Source organism: Nerophis lumbriciformis, linkage group LG16 (assembly GCF_033978685.3).
Source record: "Nerophis lumbriciformis linkage group LG16, RoL_Nlum_v2.1, whole genome shotgun sequence".
NCBI classification, from domain to species: Eukaryota; Metazoa; Chordata; class Actinopteri; order Syngnathiformes; family Syngnathidae; genus Nerophis; species Nerophis lumbriciformis.
The window spans coordinates 36,586,239-36,604,884 of record NC_084563.2 but is presented as its reverse complement, the minus strand read 5'-3'; the positions used below and the strand labels follow the sequence as shown (position 1 = coordinate 36,604,884).

The following is an 18,646-nucleotide window of genomic DNA, read 5'->3' as shown; positions in this document are numbered from 1 at the left end:
AGTCTGTATTTACTAGTTCTAGTACAGCTGTAGCTTTAGCGTCTGCCTGTCTGTTTCTACTTTGAGTAAACGTTCCCTGTGTACATATTTCACAGTTTTGATTGGACTTGTCATGTTTCCCTTTTAATCGACATCCCTTCAACCACCTTTTCTAATCTTGTCATCAAAGTTACAATGACCAATTATCCTATGCCATGTTTGAATGTCATGACACCCATACACTTCATCAACATTATCTTCTACTGTGATAAGGTAATACAGCCTACAATACACATCCATTTTGAACTTGGTACCATCCTTGTGGACCAGCCAGTTATCACCGTCCTTGAAGCGTAGCTCGGCTCCGTTGGCTGTCGCTGATTTCACTGAAAAGATGTTTTGTGGAAACGATGGGATGTAAAGTGCTTGTTTGAGCCTTATTTTGACTCGTCGTCCCTCGCTGTCCGGCAAGTAGATTTTGGTGTCTCCCCTCATCTTCGCCATCCTGCTCACCTTGGTTCCATCGGCAAGCTCAATCATGTGGTCCTCAGGCCTGAAGCTCTCGCCGACTGTCTTGAACTTTGTGGCTTCTTGTTTCCTTTTTGTGGAGGACAGTCACTCAATTTGAAGAAACATCAGCTTTCTTTATATGGTCCCGGCCTCGTCCTCGTCCTCGACCGCCTCCCCTTCCTCGATGTGGTGTATCCCATTTTCGATACTCTCTTCTCGCCTGGGATTCGTCAGGGCATGTCCTGGCCATGTGTCTCTTTTTCCCACGTGTAACACTCGACATCAGCATTTTCTTTCCTCTTCCTCTTCCATGTGATCTCGTTGCCCCGCTAGCCTTCATCACATTATCTTCTTCTGCATTCACGTCGTTCTTCCCATATTTTTCTGTACTTTCATAACTTGGCAGTTTCGTTTTAAACTCGCCAAACGTTACAGTGTCATTTGTCTGGGTAATGTGCACGACGAATGGCTTATATGAGTCAGGTAGCCCCTTTACTACTATGGCTATCTGAAGCCCATCACTTATTTGTTCGTCTGCTCTTCTTAATGACGTGAAAATAGTCTCTGCTCTAATAATATAGTCAGTGACCGTTTCATTGCTAGCCTTGTGGAGTGAGGAAAGTTCACAATACAAACTCACAACGCGGGGTTTTGTCCTTTCCCGCGTAATGCTCGCGAATAATCTCCAGTGCTGCTCTTCCATCACGTTTCGCGTCCCTCATTATCAACAACAAACTCTTATTGTCTAGACACTGCACTCGCTCTGCATATGCCTCACCGTTCTTTGCCTCATCTTCCGCGAGAGCTTCTTAGTCTTCCTCATCTATGTGCGGGTATTCCAGGGTAACTTCTCCGAGGCCATGTAACTCCATGTGTGCGAGGAACCTCGTTTCCCAGAGTTCATAATTTTTCTCGTAACCGTCGAATAAAAGTCTAAAACACCTTTGGCCTAAATGACTGGGCCCATAACCTGTAGTGTTACTCATTTCTGCAGCAGTCCAACGTTATAACAGTCACCAATGTGGTTAGCTAGCACTTTGGTCCAGGAACTTACTGCACCGTTTATTCTGCGCATGCTCACAATACCATTTCAGTGCACGCAGGCACATGACGTCACTGCGTAAGATATTCAACATGGCTTTGCTATTTATATTATTAAATGTGCTTAACACTCAACCTGTCCTTTCTTTGTCCTCTTCTGTCCTGTCATCTCATTGATGACCTTCCATGCTTCTCCATACTGTAGGGGTGTAACGGTACACAAAAATTTCGGTTCGGTACATACCTCGGTTTAGAGGTCACGGTTCGGTTCATTTTCGGTACAGTGAGAAAACAACAAAATATAAATTTTTTGGTTATTTATTTACCAAATTTGTAAACACTGGCATAACATACATATACACACAGGGTCCATTGCCAGGGTTAATGTGGTCAACATATATACAATAAAAACTAAATAAGATAAGGCTCAGAATGGTTTCTGAACAAAACCTTTCTACATTTAAAGTGCTTTTTTTGATTGATTGATTGAGACTTTGAGTAGTAGATTGCACAGTACAGTACATATTCCGTACAATTGACAACTAAATGGTAACACCCTAATAAGTTTTTCAACTTGTTTAAGTCCATGTTAATCAACATTAAACTGCCTGAAGTTGTTGCTCAGATTAAATAAAATGACAAAACTTTTCTTCTACATATAAAAAGTGCAACATTAAACAGTTTCAAGTCAACTCAGCCTCAGATTAACGCCCCCCCCCCCAGCCTGGCTAACTTGGCAGTAAGAGGATATATGGGCTCATTGTTCTTCCACCATAGAAGTGGGTCAAAATCTAGTTTTTAATGCAATATGGACTTATATCTGCTGCTATAAAAACATTTGTTATTGCTTTAGCCCTGCCTGACTCGCCGAGGAGAGGCTGCTTGAATGCGGTGGTGACACTTCAAATGGGTTAGCATGTGTTATGAGAGTAGCGTATGTGTGTGTGTGACCCTTTAATATGTGACAGCATGTGAGGTGAGTGTGTGGGCGAGCAAGGTGAGGGAGCGGTAGCATGAGTGTGGGGAGTGGCTAGTGTTTTGTTGGATTGGCTGTGTGCAAGACCTCAATAAAGCCACGATTTGCAACTAATCGCCGGACTCGTCATTTACCCTGAAGTCCGGAGCTGTGGAGACCCACTGCCGGGTAGAGTGAAGGGTGTTGCCCCCGAGAATACATCGGCCCTGGAGGAGTGTCTCCCCTGCGCTCCTCGACTACGGTCTGGGAGTCGGAAGCAGGAAAGATGCAAGACATGTTTGACGTGTTGTCAGAAGCAGCTGCTGAACAATGTCGGCAAACCTCCGTCCTCCATTGTTGTATCGCGCAGCCAAAGTGTTCCCAAACGGGAGATCTTAACAAGGCAGGAGGGTCTTCCAGCTCTGGCTTTTACATGTTGTCCTAGCCCGGTCGCTGCTCGCATGTGTACTCGTTCGGTACACCTCCGAACCGAACCGAAACCCCAGTACGGAAACGGTTCAATACAAATGCACGTACCGTTACACCCCTACCATACTGCTTTTCTCCGTGCGCAGCCTGGACTCTCTGCACCTTCTCCATCAGTTCCTCGCCCTTGATTTTGTCGTAGGTACCCTCTTGAAGACTATGTAGTGATCAGAGCTAAAAGTGCAGTATGGCTCAGCATGCAGGATGGAGTTCCTCCACTTTTGCCTCACTAGGATGTAGTCTAGCTGACGCTGTACAGCTGATGCTCGATTTGAAAGGTCCATCTGCCAGAAGCTGGTGTTCCATGAAAGGGGCAGGGAGAAATGCCCTTTTCATGGTTCACATTTGGTAGAGTCGTGGTAAGAAAAGGGAGCGTCCTCTGGTCCAATCCTTGCGTTGAAGTCGCCCAGGATTGCCAGGAAGTTTTGCGCTGGGACATCACAGTCCGTTGCGGTGAGGTCTTCGTAGAACTTTTCCACCACCTTAGATAGTGCGAGTACATGATTATGACAGTTTTTCTGGATTGCCTGAGAACTCTGTGATGAGGATCTTGCCGGTATAGATGTGAATTTGACGAAGAGCCTTTTGTGCTAAAGAACCCAGCAATAGCCCTACGCCCCCTATCGCAGCCTGGGCCTCGTTTTGCCATGCAGATGTAGTAATGAACGTGCATCTCTCCACTCTGTGATAAACGATAATGTCATCGGTGTGCAGTCTTCTGTGATCCTGGATCTCCAGAATCTCCATTTCCCTTGCCTTGGCACAGTGTGGTAGTACTTCCAATCGAGATTATTCTCTCACTGCATGTGTTGAAGGTTCCCATTATAAATTGTCTCTGACATCGCATAAGTACTTTGGAGGACCAACACCACCATCCGCTGCGATGTTCCTGTGGACTACCGCCGCTGGAAGAATATCCATCCATCCATTTTCTACCGCTTCTCCCTTTCGGGGTCGCCGAGGGGGGTGCTGGAGCCTATCTCAGTTACAATTGGGCGGAAGGCGGCGTACACCCTGGACAAGTTGCCACCTCACACCCTGGACAAGTTGCCACCTCATTGCAGGGCCAACACAGATAGACAGACAACATTCACACTCACATTCACACACTAGGGCCAATTTAGTGTTCGAATCAACCTATCCCCAGGTGCATGTCTGTAGAAGTGGGAGATGATTTGGGATAACTTTGTTCTCCATGGGTGGCGTTACTTTGCTAATTAACGACTGTACAACGCAACACCTCGCAGTCCTGGTTTTAGTTCAGGGTGTCTTTCTCCGAGGTGGGTTGCCGGCCATGGCTAGGAGCCCCACCTGCCCATGTTATTTACTCATAGCTGAGACAGTGGTTGGCAAGGCGCCAGCGCGTATCCACACACCAGTGGGCTTGTACATCTCACCTCTGGGGCCCACTGCTGCTTCCCGATCCCCGACAGTTTGGTTTAGCGTCCGCAAGGACACATATCCATGTGTGGCCACGGGGAAGCACGGCAGGAGTCCTGGCGGTGTAGAGGCTGTGCACCGGCAAGAGGAGATTTACACACTCTGCTCCTCTGTTCACCCCCCCGCAGTCTAGCTTCGAATGCCCTGTTGACACCAATATCTAGCGGCTGGAGGTCTTTTGTCAATCCACCCGGAATGACGGCGAGTATTGAATTAAGCGCGTAAGCGTGTCTCTCAATGTGATGTTATGAGCTAGCAAATATAACAACTACACTACCCAGCATGCAACGATAGTGACGAGCATGCGCGGTAGCCCTGAGAAGCGTTGTTGTATGCTGGCAGTTAGAATGTGGTTATGAGCACGCTGTGAGTAAACGTTGAGAACTCAGTTAACACGCCTCGTCTGCATTATTTATAATTAGACAGACAACACACTTAATAGGAGCCATTTTGGGGTCTTTACATAAACACACAAATGGAAATGAAACGTCACATATCCCAGCATGCACCGCGCGCTTCTTCGTCATCCACTGTTCCTACGCAGTTAGCAGTCTAGCTTCGAATGCCCTGTTGACACCAATATCTAGCGGCTGGAGGTCTTTTGTCAATCCACCCGGAATGACGGCGAGTATTGAATTAAGCGCGTAAGCGTGTCTCTCAATGTGATGTTATGAGCTAGCAAATATAACAACTACACTACCCAGCATGCAACGATAGTGACGAGCATGCGCGGTAGCCCTGAGAAGCGTTGTTGTATGCTGGCAGTTAGAATGTGGTTATGAGCACGCTGTGAGTAAACGTTGAGAACTCAGTTAACACGCCTCGTCTGCATTATTTATAATTAGACAGACAACACACTTAATAGGAGCCATTTTGGGGTCTTTACATAAACACACAAATGGAAATGAAACGTCACATATCCCAGCATGCACCGCGTGCTTCTTCTTCTTCCGGGGCGGGTGGTTGCTTACAGTAGAAGAAGAAGCGCTTCCTGTTCTATGGGGGCGGGTGCTTACCTTGGCGGTTGCTTGCGTAGAAGAAGAAGCGCTTCCTGTTCTACCGGGAAAAAAGATGGCGGCTGTTTACCGAAGTTGCGAGATCGAAACTTTATGAAAATGAATCGTAATATTAATCCATATATAAAGCGCACCGGGTTAAAAGCCGCACTGTCAGCTTTTGAGTAAATTTGTGGTTTTTAGGTGCGGCTAATGGTGCGGAAAATACGGTAATTAAGGCCACCAACAAAACGGCGCATCCTTTAGAGACGGTCAGTAAGCAGCTTTGAAACGGTCTGTGAAACATTTTCTGCTATACCTAATGTGTGCCTGGATGGATTCTATTCCAGAATGCTGCGTGTGATACTAAATATCAACCAGAATGAGCATTTTACCAACAAGCATCTGTATTAGGGTCTGCCAAGGCTGAGTGACAAGGTGGCATTCAGGAGGAGAAACTCGCAGGTCACTGCCACAGATACCTGGTACTTTTTGCTAGCCAACTAGTGCTCTGGGAGCCAACAGACTTGCACTGACCAAGGGCACGTCCCACACCAACCTATGTTCTTGGACGAACTAAGGAAGGATTCAGGGAATTGAGAGCTCTACAGAAGTGGTAGGATGCATCGGATTGGCATCTCTTGTTGGCAAACCTGTCTGAGGATGACCCATTGCATGGAAATTAGCATCGAGCTAGCACATTTTAAAAAGTGGAGTTTTACTTCACTTTACTTGCTTTGTTGACATGGAAATTTGCAACATTAGTTAGAGGCAGTCCACTACGAACACGCTTGTTTGCCCGCCAAGTGCTTCAGTCGGTGCACAGTCTGCAAGCAAAAGTGACGTCACACGCATTGAATTATAATATGGTACTGTTTAATTTTATGTGAATCGGTACACGATATACCGACGTAATTCCGTCAAAACCTATAAAAGTACCTAATACGGTACCAATCAGTAGTTATGTGTTGTATATGCCCAGATGTTAGGGACATTCTGTGTGAGAACTTTCTGGAAAATTCAGCAGCTTTCTCCAGATGTCACATTTTTGAATTTTGCCACACTGCTCCTACGCTCGTGTCATTGTAGGGTGGTCAAAAATATTGATACCAACATGCAAGAAATACATGAATACCTGCTTTTGTCAGTACTGAATACTTGACAACACTTTTTCCTCGGCTAGACGCATCGATGCAATGCTGAAAAGAACGTCTGATGGGATAAAAAAGAATGACAGTGTTTCCACATGTTTTTTTTTAATCGTGTAAGCCTGTCACAAATGTGAATTTGGTGCTTCTGGCTCATAAATTATAATGGAAGTGTAGCTGTGGCAAAACACGCTTCAAAGCACTCCTCATACACGGCTGTTTTTTGTCAGAGTAAGAAGTAGCAGAAATGATCTGTATTGCACTTTAGTCACTTTTTCACTACATTGAGTGAATAGAAACACACATTAAAAGTGAAAGAAGTGTCTCTTGTGTCATGCCTTTATTCATTTGTCAAATACAAGCGATGATAAAAGTCTTTGCCGCACAAGTAAGAGCAGAGATCTGCCACCACAAGCCCAGGGAGTGAACATTACCATAGTGTGCAGAAAACCTCCAGAAGTATGAAACCCAACCTTATCACTTCCATAAGGGCTGAGAAAACACATCTTTGAGACACTCCTCTGTCGTTTGGCAAGACTTTGATCACCACCGCTTTACTTAGTTCACCATAGTTAGTTGGTATAAGCTCCAGCTCACTTTGAACGTGAGCTGTTAAAAATCAACTGAATGGTAACATTAATTGTGTTAAGAGAAATATCACAAACACGTCAGGCATTACACATCTAAATATTTGCGGGACTCCTCTTTGATTTTCTACTCTGCAGGTGAAGCTGAGGAGGAGCATGAGAAAGACAAAAAGACAATCATGGGAGGTTGTGTCCACGCAAGAAGACCAGACAATGTTGTCATTGGCATCCTTGTCTCTGGTAAGAACCAAGTAATATGTTTACTTAGAGGTACAGAACGCTTCATGAAAATTGCAGCTCTTAGTCCAGGTGCTGGACCCTTTAATGGCTGAGAGAACCATAAAACCCAAATATTTTACAAAAGTGTTTCCGTTGAGGACCACATGATATCTTAACACTGAATAAAACCAAATAATTTTAGAGTACAATAGGAGTATAATAATGAGGCTGAAATTATTATTAATAATAAATGTGTTATACTGAAGCCAAATAATACCTAGTCAAATAATTCCTACCTTAAATGCAACATGTCGAAGTGCCGCTTCACATTTGACAGTTTCATTTACATATTACATGTTGTTATTGCATATTATACACCTGCTCTCTCCATAAAGGCTAATTCCTTTGTCCGTTTGTCTTGAAATGTAAGGTATTTGTCATCTTTTTTTTTTTCATCATCTTCTTTGTTTGTCTTTTAGAGAGGTCCTATTATGCAAAACCAACTTTCCTTACCTGTTGGTACCTGTTTCTGTGTATTTGGGACCTGCATAAGTCTCAAATTATAGGTTGATTGGCAACACTAAATTGGCCCTAGTGTGTGAATGTTGTCTGTGTTGGCCCTGTGATGAGGTGGCGACTTGTCCAAGGTGTACCTCGCCTTCCGCCTGAATGCAGCTGAGATAGGCTCCAGCACGCCCCGCGACCCCGAAGGGGACAAGCGGTAGAAAATGGATGGATGGATAAGTCTCAAATTTAAAAATCAAACAATGGAGGCATGGCGGAGATATTTATAAAACTACCGTATTTTCCGGATTATAAGGAGCACTTAAAATCCTTTTTTTCTCAAAACTCGACAGTGCACCTTATAACCCAGTGCGCCTAATGTACGGACTAATTCTGGTTTTCCTTACCGACCTCGACCCAATTTTATTTGGTTCATGGTGTAATGATAAGTGTGACCAGTAGATGGCAGTCAAACATAAGAGATGCGTTTGGACTGCATTTTGATGGAAATATGACTCAAGTAAACGACACCAACAATTAATATGTTACATTGAAAATATAGAACATTACACACAGCGCTCAAAAATCTATCAAAATGTTTTATTACGACTTTGGGGTAAGCTATGAAGCCGCACCGCTTGATGTGCTTCAACATACGCGTATTATTATGGTGTGCGTATAAGGTAAGACATATTATCTGGTGTTTTGTTTTGCAATAATATGCAAGAGCAACTTTTCTTACCTTCTGGTACCTGCTGATCTGTATTTGGGATCTGCATAAATCCTGAAAAATTGCGCGCATCAGCCTTTGTAGTCCGTGACTGCACCGTAATCGATAAGCTTCTTCTTTTTCTCTATCTTCTTGTTATGGGACATTCATCCTCCGCTGTTGCCATTTCTAATATAAAGTAGTGTAAAGTTCTTACTTATATCTGTCAGTAAACTCGCCTTGAAAGCGCTAAAACATACCGGTGTAGTGAGTTTATATTACTCACCCAAGGAATTTTAGTTATTACAGAGTAGGGATGTCCCGATGCGATATTTGGATCGGATCGGCCGCCGATATTTGCCAAAAAATGCGTATCGGCAAGGCATGGGAAAATGCCGATCCAGATCCAGTTTAAAAAAAAAACTCCGGTCCGTGGTTTCCAACGCACCGATTTAAATAATACGTTCCACTTTTCTGCTGCTCCCTAATTTCCGTTCCGCATTTTCCAGCACACCTTCAACACATCCACGGGTCTGTGGATTCTCACGCAGTTGCTTTTAGCTGCTGGCATTACACGACAGGCTCTTCTCACTATTTCCTGTGTCTCCCTCTCACAGACAGCAAGCGCGCCTTCTTACACACGTCACATACTGTCACGTCATACGTCACATACGTATACGCCCTCCCCAAGCAGAGAGGTAGCAGCATGGCTAACGTTAGCTGTGATGCTAGCGCAGCCGTGCGAGTAACGTTCCCTCTAAGGTGCTCGCCTGTGCAATTGCGCACTGCTCAAGCGTCCTCTGCGCACGGCAAATCTATGCCACGCACAAAATCAAATAAAAAAATAAACGCATAACAATTTTCGACACACGGACATGACAGAGAAAACAGTTTTTGTCGTCATTGTTCAAATATTTTAACGTCTGTCGAGACGCTTATCTCCATTCGGTGCCACACGCCCACACCATCAAAATGCCGAGGCAAACATTTCCAGATCAACACCGTATGAAAAAAATTTTGATTTTTTTTTTAGTTGTGATTTCCTTCTCTGCATGAAAGTTTAAAAGTAGCATGTATTAATGCAGTATGAAGAAGAATGTTTTAATGTAGACACATAGAATCATCATACTGCTGTGATTATATGCATCGAGTGTTAATTCAAGGCTAAGGCAAAATATCGAGATATATATCGTGTATCGCAATATGGCCTTAAAATATCGCAATATTAAAAAAAGGCCATATCGCCCAGCCCTAGTTCAATGATGCCATTTCTGTTTGTCATGTATAATTTTGTCTATTTTGTGTTTATCCTTGAATAAACAGGTCAGTTTCTTGTTACCAACCATTGTGAATCATTCAAACTCCCCTAATTCAGCTGGCTAGTTGTTATCAAGAGTACTTAAACCCTTTTCAACATGATTCTGACAACTAAGTAGGCTAAATAACTTTAAACTTTAATACATGCTCGGATAGGCCAGTATCGGTCGGTATCGAAACGGAAGTGCAAAAACAACATCGGTATCGGATCGGAAGTGCAAAAACCTGGATCGAGACATCCCTATTACGGAGTTCCGGTCGGACGGTTTTTCACAGGACACGTTTCCGGCGTTGTTGTTTCCGGATGAGGAGACGCTGCTCCGTTATTGATTTAAGTAAAGTCCTGAATGTCATTAAAACAGTGAGCTCCATCTTTTGACACTTCTTCCACTCCCGTCGTTGCACGCTACACCGCTACAACAAAGATGACGGGGAGAAGACGCTACCGAAGGTGAGCCACGTAAATAAGACCGCCCACAAAACGGCACATCTGGAAGCAACTGTCAGAAAGCGGCTTGAAGATGATCTGTAAAACATAATCTATGAAACATTTTGACCAAAGAACCATCATTACATGTTATGTAGACCACAAGGAAGTGTTTTCAATTTAGAAAAAAATAATAATAATATGACTCCTTTAATGCGCCCTATAATCCTGTGCGCCTAATATATGAAAAAATATTTTTTTAAATAGACCACTGGCAGTGGGCCTTAAAATCCGGTGCGCCCTATGGTCCGGAAAATACGGTATATTACTTTCTTCCAAAATTGTTCCAAACAAGCAGTCTCGGATTTGCTTTTGTTGTTTTTGTGAAGTTTTCCAACATGTGATGTCAGCAGATATCTAAAGGTTTACCCAAAAAGCTTTGCATGAGTTCACCATTGTAGCCCGAAGTTGGATAGGATAGAATAGACCTTTTCTGTCCTACAATAGGGAAATTCCGTTGTAGCAGTGCAGGTTTTTACATATAGTAACAGAAGTAAAACGTAATGAAAAACAAAACAAATACTACATACTGCGCAGTGTGCACTAATATGTATAGAGGAAAAATAAAATGAAACAAAAAAAACACTAACATCCATACCAAGAAATCACTAAGTCACAAAGTAGCTTCTTTTTCCTATATCTTCTTTTTGTGGGGCAGACTGGCTCATACATGCACATGCGCTCTGCTGTTGCCATTTGTAGTAAAACGTAACGTATACTTTAGTTGTAACTTGTCTGTCAGTAGACTCATATGGAAGTGCTAAAATTTACAACGTGACTGACGGGGAGACGACGCAGTCGGAGTGAAGGCACATAAATAAGACCGCCCACAAAATGGCGCATCCTGAAGAGACCGTCAGAAAACGGTTTGAATATGGTCTTTAAAACAATATATGCAACATTTGGACCAAAGAACCAACATTACATGTTATGTAGACCGCAAGGAAGTGTTTTAAATGTAGAAAAAAAACATAATAAAATGACTCCTTTAAAGTACCTACCAGGAGAATGGAAAAACAAGTTGACTTTATATGCCTAATTGTGTTTCATTATATCCATTAAACCATATCCTGATTATTACTCACTGCAGACTTTTTGAGAGCCAACAAACATAATAAAACATAATTTACTGTCCAATGTCTGCTGTCAATAGGATGCCGAATGCTGGGATGTTCATATATTCCCATGTAGGTGAAGAATGACTCATAATCCTTGCGAAGAAAATGGGTGGGGTGCAGGGCAACAAGCATATTTTCATGTCATCCTCCCCAGTTTTTGGTCCTAAATGGTTGTCAGAGTGTAACAGCTTGTTTGAATACCTACTCAGACTCCTTCTGTGCAGGTGAGGTGCATGATTCATGATCTAGAATAAACTTACAAGCAGCAGACCACTCGATGCTGTAAACGTAGGCACACAAGCTTGTGATCACGGTGCCGCTATAAATAAATTGTCTGCGTTAGCGCTTATAATAACATTATTACTAATACTTTATTATTCAAGTCACGAAATGTAAGTGGAGTATTGTTGGCGGTTTTTGAATAGTTATTTATTGGATTTTATGGGCAAAATAGTGGAGCTCCCTTTGGCTACGCTGTAAGTGGACTTTTATTTACTTGTATTTATTATTTTGTATTTATTTTTATTTTTTATTCATTCGTCGTCATAATGATTGTGAAAGATAGGCAAAATCCCCCAAAAAGTGCAGTTCCCCTTTTAAAATGACAGTAATACAACATACTGTATATGGATGCCAACTGTCGTAAAACTGTGAAGAAGAAACTTGTGCTGCAGCATTGAGCTGCCGATGTCCTGCTGCTGCTGCCACAGCTTTTCCTTTTAACCCTTTCTATGGATTAAGATTAATTATTAATCTAAACGGGAAGATATGGGCTTCCTATTTGTCGTCATCACAGTGAGAGCAGACATTGTACAGTAAGTGATTAACGTATTTTATTATGTTCTTAGTGTGTGTACCGTATTTCCTTGAATTGCCGCCGGGTATATAGTATGCACATGCCCAGAATTACCGCCGGGTCAAACTCGTTTCGCTAAATAATTAGCGCATGCTCAGCATTACCGCCGGCTCAGGATTAACGCCGGGTCAAACTCGTTTCGCAAAATATTATTTTTATTAGCGCATGTCTAGAATTTCCGCCGGGTCAAACTCAATTCGCAAAATAATTAGCATATGCCTAGAATTTCCGCCGGGTCAAACTCGTCACGTCACGAGTGACACTTCACCTATCGTCATTTTCAAAATGGAGGAGGCTGATTGCAATAATTTTAAATCGCATAAAGGGAAGAAGATAAAGAGCTATTCAGTAGGATTTAAGGTCCAAGCTATTGAATATGCTAAAAAGAACAGTAAGCAGCTATGTTTTATTAATATACCGTAGCTGCGTGAGTCAAATATGAGTCATTAAATGACTCCCGCCTCCTGGTGGTAGAGGGCGCTAGTGATCCTTCTTGCGACTACTCGGCTGCAGAAGAAGTGACAACAAGCAGCGATCGTTTATTTTTTCCTCTCGCTTGCACTTTTAACATGGAGGATTACATATCTAAAATAAAACAGTTTTCTAAACTAGACTTTCAATCGAAGCAGGAGGTAATAATTAAAGGAATATCGCCATCGAGACAGAGAGACTTTTAAAACTAAAGAAAGATAAGGAAGACTTCTATAAACAAGTTATCAATGCTTTTGGTCAGAAGGAGCTGCGCATGGACTTCATTTATAAGTAAAGGTAAGACCATAATAAAGTTTTTTTTTTATTAAATGTGCTTTTCATGATGGTATCCTTACATCACACTCAAAGCGCAGGCCTAAATTTACCGCATGCCTTTGGTAAGCGCCGGAGTGAGAAGAGGTTTTAAAATAATTAGCGCATGCTTGCATTTACCGCTTGCCTTTGGTCAGCGCCGGAGTGAGAAGAGGTTTTAAATTAATTACCGCCCCGGCGGCAATTCAAGGAAATACGGTATCTTGTTAAGCACATAGCAATATTGCTACATGATGCTTAGTGTTTCACCAAAGCTGAATCTGTTTAGCACACCATTTCTAAAACTTGTAGCTCATCCTTGTTATATTCAGGCTAAAAAATATAATCTACGTCACGAATCACGTGACTGGTTTGCTCATTATCTCTCAAAATGGCTCCCAAATCTCTGTGAGATTGATACTATTTTGATTATATGTATTTACTTGCAAACTTTCCAATTCAATCCAACCACTTTATATATATATTGCACATTTAAACAACAAAATGTTTCCAAAGTGCTGCACAACAATATTAAAAACAATATTCAAATATCCTTAGCTCCACCAGACTGAATAAAAACAAAAAATAAATACATATAAAACCAATATAAAAAACAATATAAAATAAATATGATTAAAAACGATTTTAAAAGGTAAAACCAATAAAACAGTAAATAGAAATCAACATTTTAAAAACACAGAGGACAACAGAGGACCACACAACTCACATAGTGTTAAAAGCCAGAGAATAAAAGTGGGTCTTAAGACGAGACTTAAAACACTCCACTTTGGGAGCAGTTCGAACATGGAGGGGCAGAGTGTTCCAGAGCTTAAGGCCGACCACAGAGACTTACAAACTTTGTAAGTCTTTGTGTTATAAATCCTATATATATATATATGATAATAGTTTCAATATAGAGGCAACACGTTTTTACATTATACTGGTACTTTAAAAGGACCTATAATGATTTGAATCTACATTTATTTATTTATTTTTTTGTCCTGTCCAGCTTCTCAGGCAAATCATAATTGTTGATGTAGATGCCTATATCGGCTGTACAAATTTACTTTACAAGAGAGAAGTGTGGGATACTTCTCTTGTTGTCTTATTTGTATTTGACTTTATTAAAATGTATTATCATTTGGTGCTGCCGGGCCGGAGCAGGAGGGGATTGAAAGAGAAAAAAAGGAAGACAGAGGGAAATTGTGGGGACAAGAGGGGGATAAGACAGAGAGACAAAAACAAGAACGGCAAACACAACAACAACAACATCAGCAAATATGATATGTCAATCAATCAATCAATCAATGTTTATTTATATAGCCCTAAATCACAAGTGTCTCAAAGGGCTGCACAAGCCACAACGACAACCTCGGTACAGAGCCCACATAAGGGCAAGGAAAACTCACCCCAGTGGGACGTCGATGTGAATGACTATGAGAAACCTTGGAGATATGTACAAATATGATGGTAAAAGTGATAGCAAAGAAGCAGTTAGTGAAATATATAATAATACAGAAATGATAATGAGCATCATTACACTACAAATGGAGCAATACAAATACCAATAGAAATAGCGCTATTGATAATGAATAATACCAATAATTTAGCTCTATTATCAACAATACAGTTGTTCAAATGCAACAATACATATACAGTATGTAATGTTAACTGGAGATACAAAAGAAAGCAGAAAAATTTATCTACATTTAAATCACGCGGGGTCCATCTAGTGGTATGCCAAAATAATCACTTGGTTAAAGTACGGTGTTTTATATTCTTATATTCAAACAGTGTTACTGTTCAAACTGTGTGGCAAAAAAAATTAATTTACTTGTTAAATAAAATTGCAGCCTTATTTTTTAATAAATACTTAGGTCTACTATGCTACTGTATTTTATTGTTGGTCATTATGGTGGTACTTGAAGTGCCAAATTTTTCTGAGGTGGTTCTTGGTGGAAAAAAGTTTTACAACTTCTGCTTTACTGCACTGGACAGTGTTGTGCAGCCTTACTAGAGGTGGGAATCTTTGGACACCTCTCGATTCGATTATGATTCGATTAAAAATTGATTATTGATGCATCTATAATTTTTATATATATATATATATATATATTGATGCAGTTTTACATTTATTTTAGTTTCAATAAATTAGGGTTTAACTTTAAAAAAAAACAGTGCATTTGTAATAAGAAACAGATGAATAAATTATCGCCTTTACTAAAATAATGGAAATGTGTGCAAAACTGAAACATAAGTGCCCTAAAATAAAGGAGCAGGTTGGATCTATCGGTGAGGTGGCTCGCTGCAGTCAGCCAAATTTTAGAACTGTCTGCATAGGCATGGACTTAACAAGTGACAAACAGTCCTCTTCTTCAATCTTGCTCCATCTTTTTCTGATTGCTGTTGTCAGATCAAATTTGCAGGTGGAAGTCTTGTTATTGACAATTTTCCTTAATTTCTGTTAAATATTTTCAATTGGATTGTGATCCGGACTATTTGCAGGCCATGACATTAACCCTATGTATTGTTCTTCAATGAATGTTTTCACCGTTGTTGTTCTATCGCAAGATGCAATTATCTTTAACAATGATGTCATAATCCCCAAACATTCTTTTGATTGCTGGAATAAGAGACGTGTCCAAATGTCAATGTAAAGTTGTGCATTTATTGAAGATGTAATGACAGCCATGTCCCCGGTGCCATTACCTGACATGCAGCCCCATATAATTAATGACTGCGGAGTCTGTGGACGTTTGCATCTTCTTCTGGCAGTTGTCTTCATAAATCTCATTGGAACGGCATCAAACAAAAGTTCCAGTATTATCACCTTGTCCAATATAGATTTGCAATTAATTACTGAAAATGACTTTCATCCAGTCATCCATAGTCCACAATTGCTTGTCTTTAGCCCTTTGGAACCTTGTTTTTTTGTTTAGGTGTCAATGACAGCTTTTGTTTATCTTTTCTGTATTTAAATCAGTGACGGTGATTACAGTTTCTGCCCATTTGTTAATTTGTTTTGCCGTGCATTTTATGTTTTCAAGACATATTGCTTTAGGTTTTCTGTTTTGACGCTTTGATGTTTTCCTTGGTCAAGCAGTATTTTCCTTGGTCTACAACCTTCCCATGTTGTTCGTACTTTAGACACAGTTGACTCTAAACATTCAACATATTTTGCAACAGTGTGTGATCATTTTACCTTCTTGAAGATGTTTGATAATCCTCTTCTTTGTTTCAAATGTCATCCACCTAATGCAACAGCTCTCGAACACACATCTTTCATTGCGGACAAATGAACAGATTTAATTTGATGCAGGTATTAGCTTTGGAAATTAAAATTTAGAGGGGATTACATAATTGTATCCTTGAAATTTAGGGATTCCATATTTTTTATACTCAGCTTGATCTAAAAATGAAACCGTCTACCACAATGTATGTTCTTGATTTATTTTAATGTTTCTTAAAGCCAGAAAGTTGTCATTTGAAATTGTTATAGTTTTGTGTCATGTCTGTAAGTTACTTTTATTTTACAAAGTTAAACAACTGAATGAGCACTCTCTAGGACTGCTGATTCCATAATTTATTTTCCATGGATTGTATAATGTAGCAACGTATAATTTGCGGTACGAATTCCGGTATTATGATTAACCACTGTAAAATTCCCCATGGTTAGTAATGCTGTTTACAATTTTAATTGTTGTAAAACCATTATTGATTACCCCACTTAAAAACTCACTTTGATATGCTTTTTTCCCGGAGAAGCTGCTAGTGCGTTATTTGCTAGCTAGTTAGCCTAAATGCTAACATGAATACAAGAGACATTAAGGTATTTTCCTATTAAACAACATAAACTAAACTTGTATAAACACATTGCTGACTGAGCAACTAATTTATTCAACTGTGTACATCGAACTTTTAAAGGTTGTGTTCTCTTAACAGAGTGATAGATCTAATAGATGGGCATGTCTACAACAGGAAAGGAACCCAGCTAACATTGCATAACACCTGTTTTGTCTTTATCATCAAGAAACACTCTAAAACCTTTTCAAATTTGAATGGATTAAGGTAAACATATTTAAACACTTAAATAACAAATACTACTGCTGTTATCAAGTCAGAAAAATGTTTCTTCTGTCACGGAAAGTATTCTGTGTGTTTATTTCTAAAAATAATAATAATAATAATAAAATACTTCGTTAAAATATTTTAGTGTGTATCAGTACTTTTTGAGCGCATTCAACAATACTTTGATAGTAATAATTGTCATAATTTTGGTCACAATAACTGTACATCGTTAAAGTTCATATTGGTACACCCTAGATTGCAGCATTTTGTATTTGCAAAGTTTTCCTGTTGCATTTATTTTCTGGTGCTTATGGGTTTTGGAACTTGGATCATTTCTGTGTTCGAAGCATGATGATTCGTCGCTTAAAAACAACAAGCTCAGTGTAGTGTACATCATTTTACAAATGTGACATTGTCAGTATGAGAATCCAGCATACAAACTTGACTAACTTTCATAACTTTCATAATCTATTGACTTAATTCTCGAGCAGTCTGTGCTTTTGGTACATATGGTATTGCAGTTTTTAAGACTCAAGCTTTTCTGTATTTAATTTCTATTGAAATGGCTCTGCACTTAACATTTTGATATATTTTTATTTATTACACTTGCGGCCTTTGCTGGTTACTGCCAAGTAGTGGGCTCAACTATGCTTTCATTGCTAGAGTATGATGAAGCTCATTTTTATGTAATATACTGTACTAAGACATTAACAATATAACATAATGAATATAAATGTTGGATTAAATTCAACATTAGCCATAAAACATTGATGTTTGATACATCATGGCAATCTTTTTTTGTATTTCTGTATATATTGAACAGGGTTAGGACAGAAGGCAATTAGAAGTTATAGATGTACTTTATCAAATGGAAATTGGATTCATGTTTAAAATGTGGAAGACGTCAATTAAAAAGCTGTAATAATTGTGTATATTTGATGTGGAATGTTAATATTCTCTTCATAGGAAAGCTCCAACCACAAACAAACACAGAAAGACCTGTTAAACATCCAGCCAACACCCTCCATGACCCACCCACCCCCAGATCAGACACATCATGCCCATAATACTCAATCTGAAAGCAGCAAGTCCACTGAATCCCCAGTCCGCTCCAACAACACACCTAACCCATCGTGTAACCCACCCTCACAGCAACATGACAACATTGAATCTGCATATAGACTACGACAGACTCATGGCTCTGGAGAAATATCTGAGGAACAAGTCTGGAGGATGTTGGATGACATGAGCTGGAACGTCCTGCCCGACCTAGCAGTCCCAGAGGACGGCACAGGACCGACTAAGATGATTTCTTGTGTCACTGCTTCCGAGTGTCCATATTCCCAGAACTTTTGCGTTCAAAGTGGCCAGCCATCAACACACACAGGTAATTTATTACACATACGTTTCTTTTGCATATCACATGATGATTTGTTTGCTTGTA

At 40.4% G+C, this 18,646-nt stretch overlaps 1 protein-coding gene across 3 annotated transcripts in view; it reads left to right on the top strand.

The window, feature by feature from the left end:
• Positions 1 to 18,646, top strand: part of LOC133617224 (uncharacterized) — an 88,610-nt gene that overhangs the window by 16,754 nt on the left and 53,210 nt on the right. For 2 of the 3 annotated variants that reach the window (XM_061977072.1, XM_061977070.1), the window contains exons 4-5: positions 7,280 to 7,381; positions 18,169 to 18,589. In XM_061977072.1, the coding sequence (XP_061833056.1) occupies positions 7,280 to 7,381; positions 18,169 to 18,589 (523 nt within the window). The remainder of the gene's footprint in view (positions 1 to 7,279; positions 7,382 to 18,168; positions 18,590 to 18,646) is intronic. The other variant, XM_061977071.1, reaches the window with a different exon arrangement.